The sequence below is a fragment of the Aythya ferina genome, assembly GCF_964211825.1.
Source record: "Aythya ferina genome assembly, chromosome: 13".
Lineage (NCBI taxonomy): Eukaryota > Metazoa > Chordata > Aves > Anseriformes > Anatidae > Aythya > Aythya ferina.
In genome coordinates, this window is record NC_140311.1 from 13,106,303 (window position 1) to 13,120,275 (window position 13,973).

Sequence of the window (13,973 nt, forward strand, 5' to 3'; positions counted from 1 at the left end):
TCCTAAAATAAACATTTAAGTGAGGCCAGGATTTCAGCAGCTTTATACAGGACGAGGGCTTCAGGGCTGGGGTGATGGTGCCTTTGGTTGTGTTTTTTTAGCACCAGTGTTTTGCAGCAGCCCTTTAAAGATCCCCGGGTAAGTAAGAGAGAGCGCTGGAGGAGTGTGTGCTGTAGGAGGCTGGTCCGGTCAGCTCACCGGTGCAGGAAGGAAGGCTGCAAAAACAGGCTGCCAACGAGCCGAGTGCATGTTCCAGAGCGGGTACACTGAGCATGGCAGAGCTGCTGGGCAGGGAAAGATGGAGGCTTCAAAAGGAAGCTGTCAGAGACAAATATTCACTGCCAGACTCTTCTGCTTTACCAGACATCCCTGCTCCTGGCTGTGTCAGGCTCTCTACACCCAGGTTCAGCGGGAGATTCACTGGGTTCATGAGCTTTTTGCTCTAACTGAGGTTTGTTTTTAAGGTTCTGTATTAATCAATATCCTGCTTATTGTTTAATTTATTGAAGCACAGAGGAACAAAAGCATGGGGTGAATGTGTTGGGGAGGAGCCATTCAGAGCATTGCCTTCACTTACCCATTTGTTCCATCTTCCCTAAGAGTTGTGCTCCTGTTTCTGATGCCACTTAGGAAAAAACTGAAACTGCTCTTCTGGATGCTTTGTCCCCTAAGCCTAGTGGAGAGCTCTGGGTGCAGTAATGCATTGCTTCCCAGTACAGAAGGCAAGCAGGCCACTTAGCGGTCTGATATAAGGCCACACGGCATTAGCATTCAAGTACAGCCTCGCAGGTAAGGTTGGAGCTATTATTCTTTGGGGGAGTAAGTGTAAGTACTTCAGCTGTTGAAACAGAGCTGCCTTTTTTCAGACTGAAATCCCATTGTTTCTTATTGCTCCGAGAACCTGAGAGCTTTCTGGCCCCAGGTTTGACCTAATTGAAGGCTTTGCCTGCAGGCTGTTAATTCCCCAACGATACCTTTTGACAAAATGGAACCTGTAGCTTGAGAGAAATGCAGGAGGTAAATCTTCTGGGGTTTGAACAAATAATGCAATACCTAGCAGAAAAAAAAAGAAAGAAAAAGAAAAAAAAAAAAAGACAAACTGGATTTTATCTGATTATCTAGTAAATGGTAAACCTACCTCACGATTTATGAACGTATACAGTCTCCTATAGTTAGCTCCTGTTAACCTATGGTCATTGCATAACCGTGCCAGTGTCAGGGGCTAGAAAAGAAGGAAAAATATCTTTCAAATCCCAAAAGACCCAAGTAGCAAAACCATCACTTTTTGCTCAGTGGAGACGATCTGCAATTCTCCAGCCTAGCTATTGCCGTGAGAAATTAATGTAGTCTACAAAATTACTGCAAAGTGTTCCATAGGACTTTGAAATTAATGGACTATAAAAAAAGATATAAAACAATACTGCTGGTATTAAAACAGAGGTAAGATGAGGTAATACTGATGGAAAGGCGTTGAGCCTCAGATTGATCTTGATTTACGGCCAGATAGGAAAGAAACGCTCTTGTACTACAGCTTAAAACCCGAAAGGCAGAGAACTTCTTCTGTCTTCAGCTGTCTCATTAATAGCACTTGTCATTACATGGAATGTGGAAACTGCAGCCAGACAATATGTATGGCGTGATTGCTGCAAGTCTTCGGATGACTAATTAAGAGGCATCTGCACAGAGATCTCCTGCTAGCAGTACAACACAGGAGCAGGCAGTAGTCCTGTTCCTCCAGATCCATTTGTCAACAGCAATTTTTCCCCTGGAAAAATTTCCATTTTTAACAACGCCATTAATACTGAAAGCAGATGAATTGCTAAGGAAAGACAAGATAGGAAGATGCTGAATGTTTGTTTTGGTAGGGCAGCTATCCCTTAGTGCTTTTTAAATGAGATTGGTAGTTCTGTCTGCCCTGAAAAGTAGCAAAACTAACTGCTGGATCTTCTTTAAAATGTATATTTTTTTTTATTATTATTTTTTCTCTACAATGAATGCTACTTTGTCTCTTCTATGTGGCCAGTTTTTCTGGGATGGAGAAATAGGTACATTTTTTGCCCATGCACTTTTTCTCTCCTTGGAACCGATCCTACCTCGATATCTTTACTTTGACATTAGGGATGTTGCCCATCAATTTAGACGAGGGTCATCAGAAAAACCTTGTTCACAAACTTGCCGCTGTGTAGCCCATGAGATCTTCCAACTGAGAGCAGGATGTGGATCAGCTGTATTTCTGTCAATATGAGCCTAACTGCATTCACACAAATCAGTACGAGAAAATCATATTTGTAGTATTTCCTTCCCTTTAATGTTTGGTTAAGATTTATAGAAAAGGTAATACGTAACAGCCTTGGTAATCCAGGTTGAATTTCCTGTTAGTTTCTGCGGTTTAAGCTTATTGTAAGATCACATCTTTCTGGTTTTGTATTGTCATGATGTTTTGGATTTTTGTACTTACCAGCCAAAGCATGCAGTTCTAGGTATTGGCAGCCAGGATTACTTCCTACACTGCATGGTTACGTGGAAAAGGAGGCAAAAGATGAAAGAAAGTGACAGATCAGCAGTCACCGCTTAAAAGTGCACATACGTTAAGTAGCAGCAGTTTTCTTCTTTCTCTTTCAACATAGACTGGGGTTCCTTCGAAGATACGCACTGATGTCTTGAGGGAATAACGTGAGAAGATCACAATGAGTGGTGGCGGTCACGGGGAAAGGGTCACAGCAAGCTTGTGTCAAGCAAACTGGTGTTCGCTGTGCTGACGGGAGATGTAGTTACACACACGGAGCAGCAGTGTTTGGGAGTCGTTCTGCATCTGTAGAGCCTAAGCAACAATTTCCAATCTATGTTAATATGCCTCTTTTAAAGATGGCAGATTTCATATCGGCACTGTAAATTACACACTTGGGAGAAGCCCTAGTTCCAGGTAAAAATTATCCACATAATACATGCAAGCTAGCCAATAACCCATGTGCTTTCATGGTTAAATAACTGCTTACATCCCCGGTTCCTCTTCCTACATCCTCCCCTCCAATTGCCTATTTCCATGAGTGTGATGAATAGAAGGAAATCCAACCCTGTGCATTTTCCCTGTTCATAATCTTTTCTCCGCTACCACACCTCATTGTGAATGGATCTGCCACCTTTCCAGCCTGCAAATACCCAACAGACCCCAAAGCAGACTTTTCTTTTGTACTTATTATTATTTTTAAGCCCAGCAAAACACATCTCTGGTAGCTTGGAATCACATTCTGATCTCTTTCCTGGCAATGTGAAATGACAGCTTTAAGTCCACCCATGCTGAAATCCCTTGAAATCAGGAGGGTCAACCAGCCTGAAGCAGTAGGAAAAATTAGGTTTTAGTTTATGCTTAATCTTAGCATGAAGACAGCAAATGGTGGTTTCAGTTGCTTAAGCCCCCTTGAGTTCTCCTTGTAGCCTGAGATATGGAAGCATACTTCTTGGTGGTAGTCATGGACTGCTTTGGCTACTCGCTGTATGCCTCAGCAGGAAGCATTTCTTCTTGGATTCTGATATATAATGCAAGTTTCTGTTACCAAACGGCAACCAGCATGCACAAATGCAAATCTGCAGATGTGCTAAATGCACTTAATGCAGTGCCAGGTTCTGCTGTTGTTAAATGGGATCTCTGCCCATGAGCATTTGGGTTTTGTTGCTCATGTGCAAGCCAGCCTGCTACTGAAAGCAGCACGTCTGATAGTTCAAGCAGGGCTACAAGTAACTGCTGCCATTTAAAAGGTAATGGTATATCAAATCCACTTGCCAGCCTCCAAACACGCAGTAGAATTCTCACCTTTTTCACAATCTGTCCGCAAAGATTAGCAGGTCATTAAAATTAGATTTTGGAGAAATGAGCAATATAGAGCACAGACCTTTCAACTTGTATATTTAAGGCACAGGAGAAAAATTGTGAAGTTTTCTTGTTTTATATGGAAAATTGCCAGTTTCATTTTCTCATTACATGACTGTTTTTGTCAGAACAGATAGAAACATTTCGGGCTGATGGGCAGATAGCTCTCGCTGAAGCTTGTTGAAGCCACAGAGACTGAAGTCTTGATGGCTGAATGCTGCAAACAGTTTGCCTCTGGCAAATACATGCTTCCAGTTTTGGCAGTGTCTAGTGTTTGAAAGAGACAGAGAGTGAAAGGTTCTCTGGTCAGTTCAGTTGAGCAAATCTCAGATTTTATACTTTGCAGAGGGGAAAAAACAGTCTGCAATGTATCTTGAAAAATAGGAGAGTTGGAGACCCAGTCTGCTGTGGGGTCTCAAGGGGATGCTGGAGAAGCCAACATGTGGGTTTTCCCAAGAGTTACAAGGGTCCTAGGACTCCTAGTGAAAAAAAAGTTATCTGACTCCCATTTTGGGTATCCCAGATCAATATATTTAATGCTAAGTCAAGAGGGTCTCCAACAGTGACGGGCTGTGCTGGGGATGGAGGGAGCTGGAATAGACATCGAAGGAGAACGCCGTGAGGGCTCTACAGAAGTGGTTTCAAAATGGCAGTGTCTCACTGGGCTCAGTTCTTGTGCGAAGAGGCTGCGTAGGTGTGGGAATCGCTGCTGTAGGTTGGATGGCTCAGTGGCAGTGAGTGGGGTGGGGTGGTTGCAGATCAATAATCAGCACCCTGCGGTTGCTCTAAATCAAGGTTTGAATCTCTGACAGAGGCTGCAGAAACCAGGAAGAGGCACAGAAATACCTCACCTAACAGTTTTCCTTTCTCATTTCTGCTTTGCGCTGTCCTAAATAGGAATCTCTTGTTAGATTCAGCTTTTTTTTTTTTTTTTTTCTCTGATGGAAGGGGGATGAAAGGTACAACAAGGCTCTCCCCAGCTCTTGGCCGCGGTGGCCCTTTCCTCCCAGCCACCCTGCAGGCACGAAGGGACAAGAGAGTTAGCACGGGCTGGTAGCAGGGCCATGGGGCAACCTGGGTCACACAGAGCCGGCAGGGTAACTGAGGACAGTTTTGGGATTAAAGTAAGAAAGGAAACGCAGTGTTGGCGAGGCTCTGAGCCAACCGGGAGAAGCTCATGCGGCATGTTACTAAAATCCGACAGCACCACCACGATGTGTATCTATGGACAATTCGATCTCTCTGCTTCATTTGTTGCCACTTCCAGCCTTTGCTGAGAAGCAGCAAGGTGCTGGGGGCTGGCACCATTGCCTGTGTTTGGGAAGAAGCGGGCAGAGGATGCTGTGGGGGCACGGCGAGGCAAGGCCGGGGCAGCCAGGCCCAGCGTGCCGGCACTTGGCCTGCGGGCACTCTGCCCACACGCAGGGCTTCGCTGCTGTGAGCAGAGGTAATGTGTGACAAATCAGGGGTTTGTAACCGTGCTGTAGAGCTGCCCGAGAAGGAGCAGTGTAAACAGTTATTATTTATTGTTATACTACCAGTAGGAGCTAGCAGCACGACGCATTTGTAGCTTGGGCCTGTTGGTTTTGAGAGGGCAGCAGTGCCGGGGTCGTGGCGTGCTCGCTTCCAAAGCAAACCTGGGAGCATGGGCACCTCAAAATCGGATGTTGCTCAAAGTGGAGAGCCTGCCTTCATTTCCCAACTATTCCCCAGGAGAATTTAGCGTGTTCATGCTAATTTAGTGCAGTGAATTTTGACAAGGTCACAAGAGCCCACTGGTTCCTTGGCTGTGTAGCCCTTGTTTGCACGTATGGGGCTTTCCCACATACAGCCATATACAGCTCCCAGACACCCTAAGTGTGTGTGTATGTTACATGTTTATGAAATATTTATATTCACCTCCCAGTATTCAGTTTGGAACAAAGCTGCCCAGTACACTACTCCACAGAGAAAGGGAAAGATCATATTTTAGGGGCTCTCCTCATTTCTCCTGAGTTTGTCAAATAGCATAAACCCTCTCAAAAGAAGGGGAGAAAGTTGAAATAAATTAGCTCTCTTCTAGGAAAATCGAGGGCAAAACGAGGGAAATGTGCAATAAAAATGCCTTTTGTAAGGGAAGAGTCTAGAAAAGGATGGAGGTGCTTTACAGAGATGATGTTCTTGAGATGTCTGAGCGTGCTAGAGGAATGATCTGCAACTAGTTGCTGCTTGAATGAGTTTGGTCAGGAGCTCCTGGTCCTAAAAGTCATCGTGCCTCAGTGGTGATGGTGTGGTTGAGTGCGCCCATGTCCCTGAGACACGAAACTGTGTTTCTTTCCCCTGTACTTGTCCATGTTGCTGCAGGGGTACACGAATGGAGAGCATCCACAGGGGAGCTAGGGAGATGTGCTGGCTCCTTGCAGAGACCGCAGCAGCACAGCGTGCGGTATGGGAGGAGCAGTCATGTGCATTCAAGTGGGGAGTATTTAAGCAAAGCTTTCAGCTATTCCACGGCGAAATACTGTCGTCTGTTTTCTTCGTTTGCGATGTGCTTGATGATACCCAGATCTCCCTTCTGACCGAAGTTACTCATCGATGTCTTTAGTTCACTTTAAGGATAGTATCTTTCTCAAATTTGGGGCTGTAGTCAAGCATATCTTAAGCCAATGCAATACTACAAAATGTTGTGGAGCTGTACCTGCCTGCACTGGGAGAAGTTGGTCTTCTGGTTTTTATGGTCACCTTGCAAATATTCAGATGGGAAACAGGAGCCTTGCTTTTCAAGAGAACATAACATCTAGCTAACATTGTTGCATCTCTTCCAGCCAGGCTTCTGGGAGCTAAGGAACAGCATCCTATTTAAAAACCTTGTCCCAGTTTTGGTATGCCCATACCTTCTGAACGCCATGGCCTTATTTTACCTGTTTACATGTAGCAATAGTCTTGGAGAAATGGGCTTTTGTTTTCCCATCACATTTACTCCCCCGTGCAACAGTTAAAGAATATCTTTGAAGTGTTTAGAAAGCCCGATTTTTCCCCCAGTAACTCAGAGCATAGGAATGTCCTATGGCAAAAAGCAGCACTGGCAAGGATGTGCATGCCAGCGTGTCAGCTGGCCAAGTGTGGGAGATCCCCCAGCAGCGCCTGCCTCGAGGTTCCCAGGGTGCAACTTGGGAACGCGCTGTGTTTGTTTTGGATGTGCGAAGCCCCTGTAAAGATTCTGTGTACGTGTCTGGGTTTAAATACGTGGAGTTATGCTCTACCAACAAGTTTCAGCCTACACGGGGCAACATCTGTTGAAACATGCAACCCTGGCTTAGTTTTATCAAAGAAAATGAGGGAAAACAATTTGATCCATCATTAGACCAACACTTGGGAGAAGATTTAGGCCTTGTTCCATTTCCTAAAGCTAGGCAAATTCTGGCCTCCCCGATCCAGAGGAATAATCCAGTCCCCGATGCTTCAGCTTCCTCTGGCAGTGACGTAGGGGCTCTTGTGCTTCATATTTAGTGTAAAATTTAGAAGTTACTCATACCCACTGCATCCCTAGAGTGGAGGTGGTTATGCTGGCACTTCTCTTGTATGGTACACGGTGGTATTAGATGTGATTTTTTTTCCGGGTACTAGGTGGCTAGCAGTGCTTTAAGTGTCGGTCAGGGCGGGGAGAGGTTTTACCGTGAGCTGGTTTAGAGGAACAGTGACTTTCTATGGTTTCCCCATTGCTGACAAGATACTTTTCTAAACGCCACCTCCCTCTACTGTTATACAAGAACAGAAGGCTTATTTCCCTTAACTTGAAGCAGCAATGTTAATGTTTGATTAATCCTATGACATACAGGTCAAGGTTGTTAAAAATGAAAGCCGCAGATGATTATATTTGGAAGAGATTGCCATATCTCACTGAATTAGTGCTAGAGACATTGTTTTCGGTTTCATTTTCTTTATAAGGAAGTTTTGCTTTTTTTCCTCAGGATTTGCGGATTTACAACTCTACCATTTTGTGAGGATCAAGATATTTCTATCAGTGTATTTTGAAAATATTTCAGTTTTTACAAATGAGTTGCAATCCTTCAAAATAACAAATCCCATGCTGCCACAGACTTAGAAAAACAAACAAAAATTAAGAGTTTAGCAGTTATTTACTGGCTTGTAAAATCTAAAACATCTGTGATTAGGGAGCTTGAGAGTTGAAAGTCTGTTTAGATAGATAGTTGAGATTTTTTGTTTGTTTGTTTTGGTTTGTTTAGAAAGTATGCCAGTTATTTCAGATGCTCTGCCTATAAAGAATGTAAAACAATTTAGTTGTCTCAGGTCTGAATTTAATCGGAGTCACTGGCAGAAGGTCGCAAAATTCAGTCCAGGGTTTCATTCAGATCTGCCATTGTTTCGACCTAAAAAATGTTACCATAAAAATGCTGGCATGTTTGTTATGCAGGGAGTATAATGTCTTAATTGAAATGGTACCAGAAACTATTTTAAAAACTTCTATTACAGTTCACATGACAGACAGTATTTTATAGTTTTAACATCTGTTTTAAGGCCAGCATGTGAGATTCAGCCTTTGTCTGACTATAACTCTTCTGATTTCAGTGAAGTTGCACCCACTTAAATCCTGATTGAATTTGTCTCACATGATTGGTTTTTTAATTGCCTGATTTAATTTTCAGTATCTCCAACCCAATGTTACAGCGTGGAGCTTCAGAGGGTGTTCGAGTAAGGTCAATAACAGATCCTTTCTTTTTCTTTTTTTTTTTTTTTTTTTTTTTTTTTATTTTCCCAGTTACAGGGATCCATTAAAAGAAAACTGGAAGATGATAGCTCTCCTGCCTCCAGTGGTGTGCCTGATGTCATTTTCCCAAATGACAGCAAAAGACTTTGTCTCGATGACGTAACCCTCTCCATGGGCCAAGGTACCAATCCCAATGTGGCGTGTCCAGAAATGCAAAGTTCTCCCTTCTCCACCAGTCACAGCACCTCTTCCATGGGAGTCACAGGTCATTCAGTGCTCCTCGAAAACAATCACATGAACGGCAGTGGCATCGGCTCCCCGTTTTCTGTGCCGCCCAACACGGAAATAAATCAGAAGGGGTCGATAGGAGGGCAGGCCAACAACATTGTCCACTATGATGAGAAAGGAAACAGCTTGCAGTCTGTGGACCAAGAGTTGCAAGACCTGTTGGAAGAGCTGACAAAGATGCCCGATCCTTCTCCCAACGACCTGGATCTGGAGAAGATTCTGGGCAGCAAGGCCGAAGAGCCACTTGGGCTGAGTCATTCTCAACCAAGCATAAGTACCACTCCAAAGTCCTCCCCGCAGACTTCCCACTTGGAGAACCATGTTGCTAACAAAGACTTTTCTCCTGGCTGCAACCCAACCAGTGGAGGATCTCCTCAGATGCGACCGTCATCCGCAGGAGCTAACTTCCAAGTTCCTCCCTCAAACAAACCCGCTGCATCGCCCATCTCGACGGCAGCTCAGAGCAAGAACCAGCCTCCACCCATGCTTCCAGTACCCTTACCCAACATGCCTGGCTCCAACTGGCACGCTCAGCAGCTGAAGCAGCTGGCAGCCAGCAAGCAGGTGTCTACGACTAAGCAACAAGTACAGGCTCCCAGCTGGCCAACTATGTCTCCTCCTGGTCTCTCTCCTCCTTACAGGGCAGGATCATCCCCACACCATCAGCCTTTCAGTCCTCAAAATGTTATGGTGTCTGGTATGCCTGCTAATAACTTACCAGGAAACAACATCCAGAGTCCTCAGAACACCCTGCTTTCGAGCATGACTTCCAGCAGCACCCCCTCCAACGGCCCCTCTCCTCCTTACGGGTCTGAGAAACTTTCCAGTCCGGCGCTGAACCAGCAGCCCTTCAGCCCGCAGAGCTCCATGCTGCCTGCCCTGACAGCAGCCAGCTTGCCAGCCAGCAATATTAAAAGTCCACAGAACAACTTGGTGGCCAGCATGGCTTCCACGAATACTGGACCTTCTCCACCGTACAGGCCAGAGAAGCTGTCGAGCCCAGCTCTGCATCAGCAGCCGTTCAGTCCTCAAGGTACATTAATCTCTAATATCACTCCCACCAACAACCCCACAAGTATGCAGAACTCGCTTTTTAAATCAATGACTACAAACCAGTCCAAAAATATGAACATAATTATGCAACAGCCATCCAGTAGCTTACAGCCAGGTCTAGTGAATGAGAGCCCTGTTAGCCAAGACCAGTTTTCTTTCAATAACACCAAGCCACTGTCTCACTTTGCCTCAGAGTCAGCCACTCAAAAGATGTCACCTCTGACAGCAGGACAAGGGCAGCAGTCGCTCATTCACTATCTCCAGCAGCAGCAGCAGCAGTCTCCAGCCGCCCAGCAGTCCCAGCAGGCTAACAACAGCCAGTTTCTCCAGCAGCAGTTTCGACAGCTGATGCAGCAGCCGCATCGGATGCAGAGGCACATGCAGCCTGCCACGCTGCCATCTCAAAACAGACAGGTAAGAGCACTTCTGCTGTTTTCTAGTCTTACGTGCAGATGTTGAGTCATGCATTTTCTTATTTTTGCTTTCCTTTGTGTTTCAAACATGATGTCACTAAACTCCTGGGGTGTGCACAGTGTATGCATCGGCATGGCAGTAACAACACCGTGGAGTTACAAGAAGTAACTTCTTTTATTTGTTCAGTTGAAATGTACTGCAATTCCACCACCCACTGTCACTTCCAGCCCAGCAGAGAACTTTGTCCTGCTAGGGAAAACACATTTCATGCCACTGAAATAAGTTAGTTTCTAAATATATCGATTGTGTTCTTACTTAGCTTATATTGTTAACTGTAGAGGTGCTCCCACAGTTTGTTTCCCATCTTCTTTTTTTGTGGGAGTCCTTTTTTTTTTCCCCTAATGCCTTTGACCAAATTCATCTCTGTGTTATGTTTCTGAGGCTAGACAAGATAAGGTGGGGTGAGAAGCGAAGTTAAAATATGACTGCTTCATGGACTGCAGGTCAAACAGTACAGCTCCTGAATAGCAAAGAGGCAGACTTGAAATACCTGTTACCAGCATTCGCCAGAAGCAATGCCCTGCTTTGGATGAGGGCCATTCCCCACCCTTTGTTGATCTTCGATACCAACTGGGCTGGTAAACACAAAAATGCAGCTGGCAGGAGTGAGAGCAGCCTCGGTTTCCCTCCAGCAACTTTCTCCCTGAGACCCAAAGAGAGGTGCGAAGCACTTTCTGCTGCTACACCAGATAGGAGAGATGTACTGTCAGAGTTTCAGAGCAAGGAAGGGCTTGGGGACTCTGAGAGCTCGGGTAGGAGCAATAAATATCTGTCTTTTTGTTATGAAGAATAGTAGGAGAAAAGCTGAACCTTACCACTGAAGCCAGCCACCTTGTCAGGCTGAGCCAGCACTTTGGCAACAGAACCCTTAAAGCTGCCCAGCCGTGCGCACAGGCTCACATTGGCTCCTTGTGACACGTCAAAATGCTTCTCCCCCAGCAAAATGGAGGTTTATCTCCAAAACCCTGCAAGGATCTGCTCCAGGGAGCTGTGCTTAGCTGGGGAATGCACTCCAGGCCCTGGGTTTCTTTGCTCTTCTACCTGCCAAGTGTCCAGTTCTTATGGAGGTGGACTTCTTCAGTGTGGGTGGCTTGGTGGAACCTTTTCCTATGATAGCAATGAGAAACAAGGGGATGGTTGCTCAATGTCAGCCTCTTAGTGGTAAATTAATGAGGTGCGTTTCCACTGTGCTGTTAGATCGACCCAAAGTTGTGCAGACTCGGTGCTCCCCTGCTTTGAGGCAGCAGCCAAAAACAGGTGGGAGAAGCTGGTGGCTTGCTGAATTTGCTTTTCCACGTAGCATGTAATGATACAGAATACGTCGTTCCCTGTAAGGAGTTATCAGTGCGAGACCCCTGATTCAATAAAAGCTTGAAGCCGGTATGTCAATTTAGGCGTGCAGGGACCCAAATTGCACACAACACAGAGGGACTTTCGGGCTTAGGACCCCAGAGCGTGGACATACAACTGAAAGTGAGAGAGTTGCTGCAGCTCCGTGAGCTACTGCCGATCAGATGGTTTACTCTGGAGGCAGTGTGGGTGAAGAATACATTCACGGTGTTTTACTGCACCTCAGATGATGGCTGCTAAGTTGTTAAATTGCAGTAACATGATCGCTTTTGATCGTATGTCCATAACCTTTGAGCATATTTTTTTTTTTTCTGGCTCCCCGCTGGGTGTGTGGAATTGCCACGTCCCTGCTGGATTCCTGAGGTTTCCTGTGCCCTAGATTTCCCTGCTTTGCATTTTTGTCTTGCACCTCTGAACCCCTACATCACTGATTAACCAGGGGAAAAAAGGGAGAAAAATTTCTGCAGTGAATCTCTTTAATTGGCCCAAATCGCCCCTCTTCAACAACTTTCCTACTGCTCTGCTTGGGCTGCCTTTTCAGCTGGTTCTTAGTGTCAGAAAGAGAGTTACTATAATTTGGCAACTATCGGTAGTGATCAAGGACAGTTAAGGCAATGATTACAGGTGATGAGCATCTTACATTTTCAGACGAGTTAGGTAAGCTCATGGTGCCTCCCTCATTTTACAAGTAAGACTTATTACATTAATTACAGGCCAGATGACGGTGCTTCAGTTTTACAGTCTGCTGAGCTGCCTCAGAAGGATGGTGGATGTTCAGGAGCAGAACATTTTGCTGGGTTTTGATAATTTACTGTGAATTTCATAGGAGAAAATGGAACTTGAGTGCTGAATTAAAAGCAAATGAGAAAAAATTATATTTTGTTTGAGTGAAAGAATGACAGAAAATGGAAAAATATTTGAGGTATGAAACTTTAAAATTCTGGGATACTTGCTGTTTGTTTGAACATAGTGTGTAGATCTGTTATTTGTCTGCAGTGGATCTCTTACCTCCATTGAAACGTAGTGGAGTTTGGGACCCAGCCTGCTGTGTTTTAGTGCACTCTCACCAAGTAGCTTCAGTGGCTGCGGGTGTGATTTCCAGCAGCGTGGCTGAGCAGAATTTGAGCTTTTCAGAGTCGCAGTGCCAACCCTCTCCTAAGGCTGGTGATGAATAGGACTCCTCAAACATAGAGCAATTGTTTCATTAAAAGGCAAGAAGCTAAAGACTCAGAAGACGGGAGAGAACTTCTCCGTCTTCAAAAATCAGTAACTGCCTGGTGGAAAATTGCCTTTTTTAGCCTCATTCACAGAAATATGCTGAAAGAAAAATAGCAGCGTTCCCTGGAATGTTGTTTAGTGTTTAAGAGTCATCTCCTTACTCGGGGTGTGTGTGTGTGTGTTTGTAAATGTGACTAAAATTTATAAAACGAAGGCATAGTGCTCCCTTCTTTTGAGCGAGAGGTGCAGCTTTGTGCAGAGGAAGAATGTGGATGGTGGCCAGTTGGAGGGAGAACAATAAACCATGAAATTTGATCCTTGTAGCAGGCAGAGCAACATGGGGAAGAGAGCAGCGGCTGTGACATAGACCCAGAGAGCTTTTTGCTGTTGTTTGAACGCGTACTGAAGCAAAGGCTCCACGTTGCCCGAGCTGGGTTCCTCCCGGTGCCTCCCAGCTGCAAGCTTTTTGTGCTTAATGTTACATCTCTTCGGTGCAATCAGTCCGCATCCCCCAGCCCGTCTTGCCTGGACAACTGGTAAATCTGATAACGTCTAATCTCTTCGCATCTGAAGCACTACGTCTTTATTGTTGAGCATTGACAGATATTGATTTCGGCACTGACAGCTCGCATTGTGTGATATTGCAAAGCCTGGTGGTGCTCGCAGTGCTCCCGTGGATACGCGCGGGTTTTCATTTTACTCGTGTAGTACTGATGCTTGCTGAGTGAAATTACACTCAGAGGTCTGGACTCATAAATCCCCGATATAAAGACGGCATTAAATGCCAGAGAGCCAAGGAGTCTCCTGAACTATCTCACACTGCTTTCTGGGCTTCAGCTCCGCCACTTGGCTTTCTGTGGGCTGCTTTGGGGTGAGTGGAAGGCTGCATCTGCCCAGGCAGGTTGAGTAGTTGGGCATCTCCCTGATTTTCATGTCTAAATGCAGTTGGTACTTGCAGGTCATCCCTTTTGGCCTGTCAGAAATAGTGGGCCCAATTCTACCTTCAGCTGTGCC

General features: G+C 45.3%; 1 protein-coding gene across 2 annotated transcripts in view; it reads left to right on the plus strand.

The window, feature by feature from the left end:
* The window catches only part of MAMLD1 (mastermind like domain containing 1), a 77,294-nt gene that overhangs the window by 35,531 nt on the left and 27,790 nt on the right, over window positions 1-13,973 (plus strand). Inside the window, exons 2-3 of one of the 2 annotated variants that reach the window (XM_084534198.1) lie at window positions 8,628-9,897; window positions 10,111-10,331. In XM_084534198.1, the coding sequence (XP_084390324.1) occupies window positions 8,628-9,897; window positions 10,111-10,331 (1,491 nt within the window). Of the gene's footprint in view, window positions 1-8,627; window positions 10,332-13,973 lie in introns of both variants that reach the window. The other variant, XM_084534197.1, reaches the window with a different exon arrangement.